Below are 13,225 nucleotides of genomic sequence, written 5' to 3'. Positions count from 1 at the left end.
AAGTGGTGGCTGTATACCGTATAGGCAGTGAGAAAGTGTGACGTTCACTCAGCACTACTAACTTACCTGTGGTGTTGGCAGCATCCGCTCGTGGAACTTACCGGCAGAGCTGACTTATGGTATTATAGAACCCACTACTACATGTAGTTCAAAACTAGTATTAGATAAACCTTGTTATAGTTCACACACATGTTCATGCTGTCAATCTAGCAAGAGCTGACTTGTGTATGATGGTGGTGATATAGGTGTGTTGACGGTGAGACAGTACGATGTTCACTTCCCTCTACTACCTGTGGTGTTGGCAGCATCCGCTCATGGAACTTACTTACCGGGAGAGCTGACTTGTGTTTGGTGGTGGTATGGGGCTGCTATGCCTGGCAGTTTGACAGTCACCTCACACTGCTTGTGGTGTTGCAGTGTCCGCTCGTGGAACTTACCCGGAGAATCATGTACCCGCCGCTGTGTTCGTGACATCTCGTCTCATGCCCCGTGCCTTGTTCCTGCCCTGGTGAGGGCACATAACCCCATCCCAGGGGTATCAGCCCCCCCCCCCCCCCCCCCCCGGTATCGACCACGCACAAGTGGCTCCCCGTCCCTGGGGTATTAGCCCCAGTGTCAAGCGCGCACAAGTGATTTGGTCTCACGTGGGAGTGGAGGCTGCACATGCACCTTTCAAACATTTTCTTATCTCCAACACCGACCCTGTACCATTGGAGGGGGTTTCCCTGTACCATTGGAGGGGGTTTCCTGCACCATCGGAGGGGGTTTCCCTGTACCATTGGCGGGGGTTTCCCTGTACCATCGAATTGGGTTTCCAGTACTGTTGCCTTCCACAACTGTGCTTGTCGCACTCACCGGACGGAGACTGCGTGCCGTATCTCTAACCAGTTGCTACGGCCACCGGAGCGAGAGAGACCGCATGCCACGTTTCTATTTGATTGCTACGACCAGGACTGTGCTCGTGTTCAGACGGACGCGGACCCTTTGCCTCATCCTCTGCTGGACACCAGCATTCTTAGGGTCAACGAGTTGCCGACTGCCTGGGCAAGTGTCTTCGCCGTCGAGTGCTACCCTAAGCTGTATGCACACGCGCCCACACTCAGTGGTAACTCCACCGTGCCCGTATGTTCTCACGCACACTTGCGCTGTTCGACTAGGCAGTTATTCCATTATGCCTGCCCGCATCTTCCTTTTCTCTGTGCTTGGATTCGTGTCCTGCTGAGCACATGCTCGTATCACCTTGCTCTGTGTCCACGCTAACGTGTCTAGCCCGGAGGCATTACTTTTTCTCTGCTTTTTTTGTGATTTGCTTTGTGTTGCTCGCAACCTGTAGAATGATGTATGTGCACGGTTTGTGCCACCGTTCTGTGATCTCATCATTATCATCATCATCATCAGCATGAGTTTGAGTTTCTCGCCTGTGCTTCACATATACGCCGCATTGTGTTCCGGTAGAGCCCAGTATTGCTTGCCACCCTCCCCTGTTTTTTTAGTTTTTTTTTAAACAAAACCTAGGACAGGAATGCCAGTGTAGGATGTATGGAGAGGCAGATCCCAAACCCAATAATGTTCGAATTTAAAGTGTGTTTTTCGGACTTAATTCGGCCAACTATTGGCTTTTCAGAAGCCAGTGGTCTGCAATATCAAAATGGATTGTCTACAGAGTTAGGGGAAGTGCACAACATGCTTCGCATTTTCCTATTGATTTTGCCCATTTTTAGGGGAAAGCGATCCCCTGAGGGCTTGTGTATTTCGCCTTGCCCTGCTGGGGGAATTACCCGTGTACTTCTGCTATCGACCTTGCCTTGCTGGGGGAATTCCCCGTTTCCTTGCATGTCTTGTGGGCGGCACAATCCCAACCGGGTACAGTATTCATTGAACACGGCAATGTCTCGAGTGAAATGCCGATATAAATCTCTTGCTATAGGTTGCAGTGGAAAAAAAGTTATAAATAGCAGGAAAACTCTTTTATATCAATGCTTGTGACAAATTGAAGATATCTGTGAGCAATGCTCTAACGTTAACGGTCTCAACGTATTACAGTGTTTAAAAAGTCGACGAGGAGACAAATTTATCTCTATCAATATAATATTACAGTATTGTCATCAATTCACGTATAATTATAACTATTGTCCATTTTGAACTAGTGAGGAAATAATTGCACGCTTACAGGTCACGCAATGTCCGAGAACGCCTGAAACATTATTATTATAGGGATGCACCTAATCATGTGCAAAGAGTGCTCAAATTCAAAATGCCGTGGAGACAGAGCGTAGAGCAGTCAAACGGTGGACAGAAGGGCTCTTTTAATTAATAGGTGATTGATAACTTGGTTCGGTGCACCTTTGTGGGCGCGAAGGCTGCAGAGAACCTTTCACACATCTGTACTGTTGTTTAGCCAGGGAAACCAAAGTTACGTCCAATTCAAGGTTTAAAAAAACTAAGCTATGGCACAATTCTCCACGCACGGCATTGAGTTCAGTCGATACCGAGTTAGACAAACTGGACAACAAGAATGGTGAGCAGTGGCTCAACACTCGCATGTAGGTGATCGATAAATTGTTGGTTAGGTGCACCTTTTTTTTGAGCGAAGACTGCGGAGGGTTTTTCACACGGTTTGCCCTGTTGTTTAGACGAACTGGACAACGAGAATGGTGAACAGAGTAGCAACAGCCGCACTCAGCATGCTCCCGATCAGCGAGCTACCAGTGGTGAACAGGACGAGTCTTGGGCCGCCACTGCTGTGGCCAGCGGGGTCATCGTCGGTGCGAAACAGCGCGCTGGTGTAGGCCACGGCTGCCAGGGTCTCCGGATCCAGCGCCAGCACCTCGACGGCGTACTCCGTGCCGCTGCTCAGGTTGCCTAGCAACGGACGTGTGCTCTCGCCGCACGTCATCCGCATGCTCTGAACGGAGAGCGTCCCTCCTCCTTCGCCGAAGAGAAATCCCCCCGTTTGCTCACCGCCCGCCGATGATTGGGAGAATGGCGATTGGGACTTCGTGGACGGAGAGCTGTCGAAAGGATTGGGCACGGGACGCACCACCACCTCGTTGATGCTCGACGGGAAGAAATCTGGTTTCTTTGGGTTTCGCTGGCTGAATGGGTTTTGAGTCCCCGGCGATCGTTCCACGAACGGGTTGCTGGCGTCAGGACTCGTGACGATGCCTTCATGATTACTTCCGCCGTCACCCGCCGTGCCGCCTTGTTTAGAGTTGGCTGGTTGCCATGGGTTACCAGGACTTCCCACAGGTTTGCCTGTGCTTGGAGGCTGCTGTCGGCTATCGGGGCCTGAGGCGGGTTGATCGAACGGAGATGCCTTGCCTGGCAACCGCTGTTGCGGCCGCTTAGGATCCAGCACCCCTGCTTTTTCCCCACCGCCAACCACAGAACCTCCATCAAAACTACCAGCTCCTCTTCCGCCACCAACGCCAGGTCCTCCGCCACCAACACCAGGTCCTCCGCCACCAACACTAGGGCCTCCGCCACCAACACCAGGTCCTCCGCCACCGACATTGGTTCTTCCACCACCAGTGCCGGTTCCTCTTCCCCCGATTGCAGAACCGGTGCCTGAATCCAGCTGTTGCCTGCGGTCTCCCCCGGCTATTCCATGCCCTGCGTCTGGTCCAGCTAGACGGATTTCCGAGCTTGGCAGCCCGCCTGGAAACGGTCCTGCTGCCACAGGATTCCCAGGCCCGGGGTTGTTTTGCCCACCATCCGGGTTCTTCGCCCCAGGGGCGAGGCCATAGGCCCCGGTCTGTCCATAGCCAGGCGCCAGGGGTGGGTACAGGCTGTCCAGCACCGGAGTCGGTATTCGGCTGCGGATATTGCACTCGCTGCTCAGCACGCTCAGCGGTTTCAGCTCCGTCCTGGGCTGCGCCACTGCACAGTACTTCAACTTCTTACCAGGTTCGCCGCCATTAGCGGCATTTGCACCCGGGGCACCGCCCGGGCTGGTTGCCTTGACACTGTCGAGGAAGTCCACCTGCACCTGCGAGCTGGTGACATTCTTGACGCGTACCTGCGGGTCCGGTGGCAGTGCGGGCCGCTTGCTGCCGGTGAGCAGCTCGGCGCGTATGTTGAAGCTTGCCTCGGCGCTAGGGTGCAGGTTGTACACAGAGACCTGGTAGACGGAGTCGACGCGCCGCACCAGATCGCTGTACACGTAGGTCGTGCGGCCCGTACTCGTGCCCAGACCGGCGCTGACCGGCGGCGCCGGCTCGACAACGTCGTCGCGATGGTCGTCGTCGTGCCGCTGGTAGAAGTCACCGCCGTCGACGTTAAAGTGGTGCGGCCGGGCCGGCGCTAGCGTCGGCTCAGTGTCACGGCGATGCCTGGTCGAGCTCCAGCGTCCTCTTTGTCGATCTGCACCAGCTCTGATGCTTGCCTGGGCTCCCAGCAAAGTCTGATCGTGATCTTCTTCGCTGCCGCCGGTTTGCGGTGGCCGAGGTTGTGACGCCAAGTTCTCGTCCGGTGACGCGCTCGGGTCAAAGTAGTGCGGCGCAATGTACTGGCTCGGCAGCCCGTCCCTGGTCACGTCCCAGATCACGCGACCGTGGCACGGCACCACGCTGATGCGCAGCGGCGTGTTCCGCTGCTGCAGCGTGGCCAGCTGATTGGCGCTGACGCGGCCGGCCACGTCGAACGTGAACACCTGCTTGCTGCGCGGGAACAGCGTGAACCTGCTCAGCTCCCGGCCGTCCTGCAGCGCCAGGCCCTCGGTGTTCATTGTCACGACGACGCCACGATACGGCGACTCCGTGTGGGAGGCCAGGTCTCGCGCCACCACGTTCATCACGTACGTCATCTCAGGGAACAGACTCTGCACCGTGATCTGCGTGCTACGAGTGCACTGACGAGTCGTGCGTTTGGACGCACCCGCACCTGCCGCCGATGTTGCCGACGACTGTCTGTTCATGACGCGGCGTATACCGCAGATTGAGTTCATCACGTCCGTCGGCTGTAGGCGTGCGCCGATTGCGTACTCCAAGCAATATTCCACCGGACTACTGCTCACCACACTCTGCCACTCGAGAGTGACCTGCGTTGGGCGAATGCTGCGGGGCACGAGCGACGCCTGCGACGGCAGTATGGGCCGCGTCGCCGATGCCGACCTCGTACCCAGCTGCACGGTGAACTCCGCCATCTCGGCACCACGGTTGCTGATCGTCAGGTGGTACTTGCCGGGCGGGGCATCGTGAGCCGTGTGCGTCACTTCACTGGGTGGCAGGTCGTTAGTAGCGACCGTTTGCGCGTCGCCACTTGACACACCGTTCTCCACCGGGTGTTTGAAGTCGCTCGCCAGGGGGAGCTGCCGTCGTCCCCGGCGACGCCCCTCTGCGGGCTGTTGTGCAGCACCAGGGCCGGTGCGATCCCTGGCTGCGCCGGGTTCTGTGGAATTCGCGGCAATGCTCGGAGCATGGTGGGTGAACGTGCGCGACGGCGTGTGCTCGAACACCACCGTGCCCACTCCTCGCGTCAGCTGCCAGTCGAGCTTGCCGTCGAATCGGCATGGCGACACGGTCACGTGGAACTGACGCTGGTTGATGCTCGTCGTGAACTCGAACATGGCCTGCTCCCCCGGCTGGAGCGAGGCAGCTGTTGGCCGGTCATCTGCTAGTAATACCGATGCCGGCATGGCCTGAGCCGCCGCTGCGACAGCCAACTCGCCTGCCCGGGACGACGAGGCGACGGGGTGCGAGGGCAGCTCCCACTGGGCGTTGCCATGCTGCGGTCCGTGGCACAGCACCACTAGCAGCAGTGGCAGCAGCCATAACCGTCCAGCATGACCGTGATCGCTGATCGTGTGCTGGTGACAGCGCGTGCGTCTCATTGCGGAGGTGGCGAGCAATCCTCACGCCTGCGTATCCATTTAGTGGAGGGGCTCTCTGCCTTCGTCAGCACTCTTCGATCTCCCCGGCAGCACCAAGCAAACGAGATGTGTACTCTGCAGAAATGAAAACAGAGGGATGCAAAACAAAAAAAGTGTCTTAAAAATTCATAACATATCAAATAAACCTATCTGTAATATCACTGAGAAGAAGGACACACTTCCTCCTCTTGAACAACATCTCGGAAGTTTTCACCAGTATACGTTCAAGCCTTATCGCCAGTGTTCATAGCAGATACAGTGTATTCCGAATCCTGTCAACCATGCAGAAATTAATGAATGTACCGCAGTCGTGACCAGAGAAATCCGACCTCATGAATATAATAGTGCCATATGCATAGTGACGTCACTGCACATGTGTGGGGTCATGTGCAGGTGCAGTGTGGCTGGGTTTTTTTTGGCTTGAACTCTGACCTCCGTCTTGGCGCTGGGCCTAGCGTGACATGCTGTCTGATGAGTGTTTCACGTGAAACTCTGAGTAACGGCGGAAAAGGCTTTGGTTGCGTCATCGCTGTGTGATCACGCTCATAATTGTTTCTACAATGTAGTCTCTTCGAAAACTCATCACGGCAGTCCATTCCTTCATATCATCAAGAGGGGTTATGCACATGATTGTATATCCGTGCTGCGCGAACGTCAATCTTTGAAGCAGATGGTTTGCTTATCACGTGTGACACCGATCCTGACAGTTGATGAAGTGTGCGTGAGTCATGACTTTTAAGAGTTATCCCCCCCCCCCCCCCCCACGCACACTATTACCAAGTCAAGAGGTAATGCACTGTCTCTGGATTCGTGCCATTATGTCTGCACCGATATCGTGGTGTATAAATGTTTACGCCAGAGCGAGCCCAGCAGCCTGCTGGAAGCTACACAGCGGAGGCAAATACAACGTACAAGGAACCAAAATCATCAATGATGGTGCGGTGACATGACGCGCAATGCATCCTTGCACCAGGCTTGGGCAAACGGGCCCGGCAGCACTTGTCACATGGTCCATCAGGGCACAGGTGTTTCTTGCTGGTACTGACTCGAAGTGATTTGCTTCAGCTGCAGGACTATGCAGTATGCACAGCATGTACATAATTATAGTGGTAATCTTGGATGGATGAGCTGATGCTGGTATTTTAGAGTCGGTGACAGTGACACCATGGCGAGTGCTTGATACCCGGCCATTGCCCTCTCGCGATTAGGATGCCATGACTCAGGATGCCACGGAGTATAGTAAAATCTGGTGTAAGCGACCTCTCGTTTTAACGACCACCTGCTCTTAACGACCGTTTTTCCATGCACGGACAGTTCTACACAGAAACTTTGGGACCTGGTTCTAAAGACCACCTGGCTTTAACGACCACTTTTCCTTGCACCGTGGGGTGGTCGCTTAAACCAGGTTTTACTGTAGTAGAAACACCATAATGCAGTAAAACCTGTCAAGGCGACCACTCTCATAAGTCGACCACCTGTCTTAGCCAGATGACCACTGCAACTAGGACCAAGGGATGCCCGTGATTCAGTCCAGGCAAATGACCCTGGATAAGGAGACAACCTGGTAGGAGAGACCACGTTTTGAAGGTCTCTTGAGCGGTCGCCGCAGACAGGTTTCACTGTACAAACTAACCCACGCAAATATGGACGGTGGTCTAGGCAATTAGCTCGGCCGTCGACGTCGTGAGTAAACTGTAAAGCCACACAGTGGCACTGGCATCCCCTATTTCCGCGGTGCAACAACGTGACAGATGACAGCGACACCAGATCGACGGGCAAGACCAACTACAGGACTGAGCTCAGTACTCAGTAGCCTTCCTTCTCTTGATCGGGCCTGTTAGTGTTACTGTGCTGCTAGCCAGACAAGCCCCAATGAGTGGTGGTGTGGCTCACTGACACTAACTGTGTTTGTACGGTCGAGGCCCTTCTCTGTGATTGGGTTACCCGGTTCCAATAATACCACTACATAATTATACTAACTTTAAATACCGAGAGTAATCAAGCTCATTTACCCTTGCTAGTACTATTACTGATCGGGTCAACAAAATTAATGGCACTATGAATTGACACAAGCCTCAACATTCTTCGCTGGGTTTGGCTCTTCATTGTAAAGAATTGCGTGAAGGAACACAATGCTTTATAGTTGAAAAGTACATTGCAGCTGTGCAAAGAGGAGAAACCAGTGTTTAAATTAAGTCCTCTGCTGGTCACGTCTTGTCCCGCTATACATGTAGTACAGGTTCACGAATTCGCCCAGTCCCATTTCGCTCTTCGGTTTTTTTCCTTTCTTCCAGTCACATCTTCCTTGTTGCTCTGTTTCACTTTTCTCTTCAATGTTAGTTACTCTGGAGAAGTTAATATTACTTTAAACCTTAGAGAGCCGCCCCATACTTGAATGTGTAGAATTCTGCACACTCGATTGTTAAACTGTTGAGGCAAAGAACTGAAATAATAGAGACCGAATCAAACCAATGTCTATCCCAATTCAGTCATCCGTTTCACTCTGGTTTTGATCTGGTTTAATATACTTCAAGAAGTGCAATCATGTACATGTATGGCGTGGGTTTTCAACAGCTCCATGCGTTTGCTTCTACGGGCTTGCAAATTCAAATGTCCTTTCTCGTATTTTGCTCATTCCTCCCCGTCCCTATTTGCTTCGTTCTTGTGCTAAGTCCAATAACAACAACAACCATTTTCTTCATCCTCCTTGTCCACGGGAGAAACACATTCAGGCGAAGGCTACATCAACTCACGCGAAGGCGTACGAGACAGTGACCGCCAATGTCACCCACGCTAGCAGACGTTACATCTTCCAGTGTCCGAGCGAACACGCTTCGAGGGCAAATGGTCCAGGCGTTTACTGTGAACGTCTGCCACACAACGTGGAATTTGTATCATTAGTGTTCCGACTAACTTCAAAGAAAAGACCGAATGTGTAACCAAGGATTTTCATTGCAGCTAAAACTTAGCCTAAAAGCTCACAACTTAATAAGATCCGAATGATCCAGCCACATACCTTTGATCTGTGTCACTGTTGAGGAATTTGCAATCACTATGCAGCCACGAGCGATAAAGCAAGTGATGATTTGCACGTTGTGGAGAAATGACACGCCCAGCGAACTGGTTGGTTTGTTTTAATTCGCACGAACAAAGCGGGAACTAGGCCCAATGATATGAAGGCGAATGGATAAGCCGAATTCAGAAAAGAAACAGGAATTAGAAAGTTACGCTGGAGGAGTGATAATACTACACGCCTGCCCACACAACGCTCTCTACGACTGCGACGTATTCTTTTAGTTTGCTTCTTTATGGGTACAGGCAATACTGCCTTCTCATCTCCGGGTGCACCGGTGGTGAACCCTCCGAGTCCTGCCAAAAGTGAAACTCTCTGAAGAGTTCTGGCAAAGAGCGGACCTTCTCTCGCCACCAACATCAGTTTGCGCATGGCGCCTAGTCGATCCTATCTGCTAGTAGTCTTTTAGTTTTACACATGCATGAAACAAGGTGGAGGACATAATGTCTTTTACATGTACATATGTACCTATGTACAAGTAGCTGACAAGTACATCAGATAATCTAAAGCATGATGACTACATTGGTCTACTTGAAAAGTCCTACATGAAAATTGATTGTTCGTTTTCTCCATCTGAATGGCTTTACATAAAAGCTGTTACTATTTTAGCGCTCGTCTGACTTAGCAGAGCAGCGATGGTTGTGTTTGCTGAGTGCCAGTCAGTGCCAGCAAAATTATTGAGGGAATTACGAAGCTACAACCGGCACTTGGCGTTGTAAATCTCTATCCCCTGTTCCCCGCGTATGTACATGATTGTACATCCATCTCACCAGAGATTCACTGACCAGTCACCATGCCTAACTAAACTATAGCTTGCAGCAGGCACACGATCGGTGATGCCGTCGGCTCCGCGATCGATGTCTGACCACTGCGCAACTACTTAAAGACATGGTGTTATGGGTTACGGCTGGCTATGATCAGGAACAAGGGTATATAACCATTAGGTTTAATTTTAACCGCTAGGTTTATGTACTATTGGTGCCGTGAAGTATGCACTATGATGTACTCTGGACTAGGTGATCGAGAAAACTGCATTACACCACCATTATGGTGGTCACTCGATTACCCTATACCGCGCGTCTGCCGCTGCATGAATGGTAGCACGGGAAATATCTACATGTACACGTGATGCAAATGCCTTATGCGTCCCAGATTGCTCGGTATCGTCGAGGAACCGACGCTAAAGAGCTCTGTGGATGAAAAGCATGATTGGCGAAGGTACGATCGATGGTTTTAGGAGTTGGGTTCTTTTGGCATTTTCCCCAACACGTACGCCTAAGAGATTGGAAGGTTTCAGCACGACCGGTAGAGATCGTAGCGAAAGCGGGAAGGGTTTGTGAATGCATAACGGAACACAACAGGATCATCCCCCTCTCATGATCACTCAGCAACAAACGGGACAGACGCGCCTTCCTGCCCATCCTAGTGAGGTTCTCCGCGCGAAGCCTTCGATGCGAAACCCGTTCGTTGCAGCGTAATACTGACGGAGAAATGACACTCCCCACGGACCAGCACGAAACCTTAAGTGTCGAGTATCTTCGTCGTAGCTGTTACCGAACTACGAAGGCTGTGTATATTCCCAAAGCACGCTCAGCCATGCATTCACACTACCGACACGCATACAGATACAAAAGTCATGTACATGCATGCAATATTATCCTTTTTTGGCCATTGCAACCCAGGGCATTGTTCATTTCGCGATAAGCAACTAACGACCTTCACACACGCACTTCTCCCGCTCGCACCTCCCAGAGGTTACTAATACGTTGAGCACAGCGACAATACTGCAATTGTAATGCTACACCGTGATAACGATCAGTTCAGGCACGCATGCACATCTCTCGCGATTAGAAGCTTCTAACGCTTGTGTCAAGTTTCGTGATAAAGATCTAGTCTTCTTTCCCCCATTCAGGAAATGATGCCACTCCGTGAGTATGACTGGTATCACCCTCAAACATTCAGCTACCCATCGCCTTCAATGACACAGTCGCCATATTTACCGTATAGAACTTCATGTACACATCCATCTTGATTCGACCTGACGTTTGAGCAGCTACATGTGCATAACTCTAAGTGACTGCAGACAAGAACGAGCTGAAGCTCAATGGCGTAGAAGGTTGAGAACGGACGCTGGCCCCGGTTTGTTGGAGCATTCAGCTGTCAGAGGAATGCTCTGTGTGCGTGTGTGTGTATGTGCGCGCGTGTGTGCATGCTATGGTTGTCGCTGCGGTTGTTAGACCGAAATCGCCTGCCCTGTGCTTCGCGTGCATGCCCGATCGAAACTAGAAGTGAAACAACTTCAAAACAAGCCGATTAAGATCCGCCACAAGTACTACATGAAAATGTCTATGTTTTCAGGCTTGTTAAAGCAAAGAGCCTAAAAGGGTCCACAAGGAAAATGTGTACTCGCGTGTCGTGTAACACAATCCTGACTATGTAATGTAGTGTAGAATCCTCAGTAACGCGACGCTTGCAAAGCATAGTGCATCTTTGCAGGCACACACGTAATTGGGTGTGTGCCTGTATCGCCGTCATCCACTGTACATGCACAGGCTGTAGCTCGTGTCTCCTTTCCAAAACGCCATTGATCTCCGACGGTTGTCTGTGTCCTTGTCTTTGGTCTCGGCCTGATTGTCGCCATGTTTTCACATGGCCATTCATGCCATTTGAACGTCCTGCCGTCTGCAATAGACTTCTCATTTGAGGTGCATCAAGCAAGCTACTGACTGCTGCTTTGTTTCTGCTGCTGACATTTTGGATGAAAGTGTATAAGGAAAGTACGCAAAGTGTGATTGTATCTATTCATTTGTCGTGATGATATTTGTGTAGTTACTTTTTGGTACACGATCGGGTGGTGATCTCCAGACGTACTCGACTCACAGGCGTTGTGTGCTGTGTGCTTGGAAGCCTTATTGTGATGGCAACATAACGGCACATCTAAGCACACACCTTCTTCTTAACGTGCTGGGTTAACCGACCATGCACCCAAGCTAACACGAGACCTGAGTGGCCTGAGTGGCACACGTCGACGAAGACGGACGAAGCATGGGCATGGATTGATCAAGGAAATTAATTTTTGCAAGCCCCCATCGACAACACCCTGCTTTAAGGCCGCTGTTAAGGCATCAGTGTAAACGTGCCACCGAACCACTTAGCAATACCAGCATCACGTTGATGATCAGAAATACCGATAGACCATGATGATAAGAGTACAGTAGTAGGTAGAGAAATCAATCATATCATAATGATAAGCTTGCTTGTGCACGAGTTAGGGTGGGCAGAAGCTCTGTTTCTTACCTTGATTCTGTTGAGCTGCTGCTCCAACATGAAACACTGTGACGTAGTCTACAGTTGTAGATCCTCCAGTCCCCGGCACGTCCACGACTTTTGAACCAAGCACTGATTCGCGGATTCACCTCCACTTCTCCACGGCGTCCCAGAAATCACTTCATACGCCAACTGTGGTGTTGAATAGGAAGACAACTTTTTCGCATGCGTCAATCTTGACTCCAGTGATGCTAAACCATCGAGTCGTTCCTGAGAAGGGCTTTTACCGTCCACTGTTTGCACGAGTTGGTGTTGTGGGTTTGCTCACGGGAGGCTCAGACCGTATGATGCTACCAGAAAAGTTTTCAAACAATACGAAGCATTGCCACGTAGCCTCTGTGTGTAGGAATGTTGTGTGGCCAAAGCTGCTAGTGAGAATTACCTTTGTCTAACGTTACTGCCAGCAGCAAGTCTGATGATACGACGGGATAGAGTGGTTCGCAAGTGGGACTGCCTGCTACAGAGCTGTGACTTGGGCCTGCGTGCAGCCCCGTTGACCTCATGCACGGTTGTATGCTGGGAATGGTGTTCGAGCGACATTGCCCATTTGCCTTAGCTAGGTATGCTGTACATAAGTCTAGCATATACTTGGGTGAAATTGGCACTGGAAACTATTATGGCGTAGAGAACTCTCGGCCCAACGCTGTGGCTGCATTCTACTAGCAGTATTTGGGGTTCTGCCATATTTGATTTGGTCTTTCCCTAGGGGCGACGTCTAATCGCAAAACAGAGGTTTGACACGCACCACTCCTAGTACCTTTCCCGTAGCTGGCACCTAATCACCTACATCCGTGTAAGCCGCAAGGTAGAGTGGTCGACGGACAGTTTGTGGCGAATGTCAATGCCGGCCAGCTGGTTGGGCACTCGGCTGTATGGCCAGTGCAGGTAGGGTTAAGCTGCCCCGATCGGCATTGCTCGGCGAACCGTGATCACGCTGACGCGATTTCTGCCCGTCC

The 13,225-nt window shown here is 51.6% G+C and overlaps 2 protein-coding genes across 5 annotated transcripts in view; one reads left to right on the top strand and one right to left on the bottom strand.

Annotated features, from left to right (window-relative positions):
* LOC135828872 (uncharacterized) overlaps positions 1-1,800 on the top strand; it is an 8,849-nt gene extending 7,049 nt beyond the window's left edge. For both annotated transcript variants that reach the window (XR_010555766.1, XM_065341304.1), the window contains one exon: positions 1-1,800. This exon is cut by the window's left edge. The gene's annotated coding sequence lies outside the window, so the exon portion shown is untranslated.
* A 71-nt stretch (positions 1,801-1,871) lies between these two features.
* LOC135828871 (uncharacterized) lies at positions 1,872-12,862 on the bottom strand. 3 transcript variants are annotated; one of them, XM_065341300.1, is made up of 2 exons: positions 12,240-12,862; positions 1,872-5,944 (listed from the first exon to the last, which is right to left on the bottom strand). In XM_065341300.1, exon 2 carries the CDS (start codon positions 5,828-5,830, stop codon positions 2,630-2,632), a length of 3,201 nt encoding a protein of 1,066 aa, XP_065197372.1. In that variant the 5' UTR covers positions 5,831-5,944; positions 12,240-12,862; the 3' UTR covers positions 1,872-2,629. The 3 variants fall into 3 exon arrangements, with proteins under 3 accessions (XP_065197372.1, XP_065197373.1, XP_065197374.1); XM_065341301.1 differs by lacking the exon at positions 12,240-12,862 and adding an exon at positions 8,886-9,274; XM_065341302.1 differs by lacking the exon at positions 12,240-12,862 and adding an exon at positions 8,623-8,865.
* Positions 12,863-13,225: the final 363 nt, after the last annotated feature.

The sequence above is a fragment of the Sycon ciliatum genome, chromosome 12 (assembly GCF_964019385.1).
Source record: "Sycon ciliatum chromosome 12, ocSycCili1.1, whole genome shotgun sequence".
In the NCBI taxonomy this organism is placed as follows: Eukaryota; Metazoa; Porifera; class Calcarea; order Leucosolenida; family Sycettidae; genus Sycon; species Sycon ciliatum.
The sequence above is the reverse complement of the archived record's forward strand: the minus strand, read 5'-3'. Positions and strand labels throughout refer to the sequence as shown.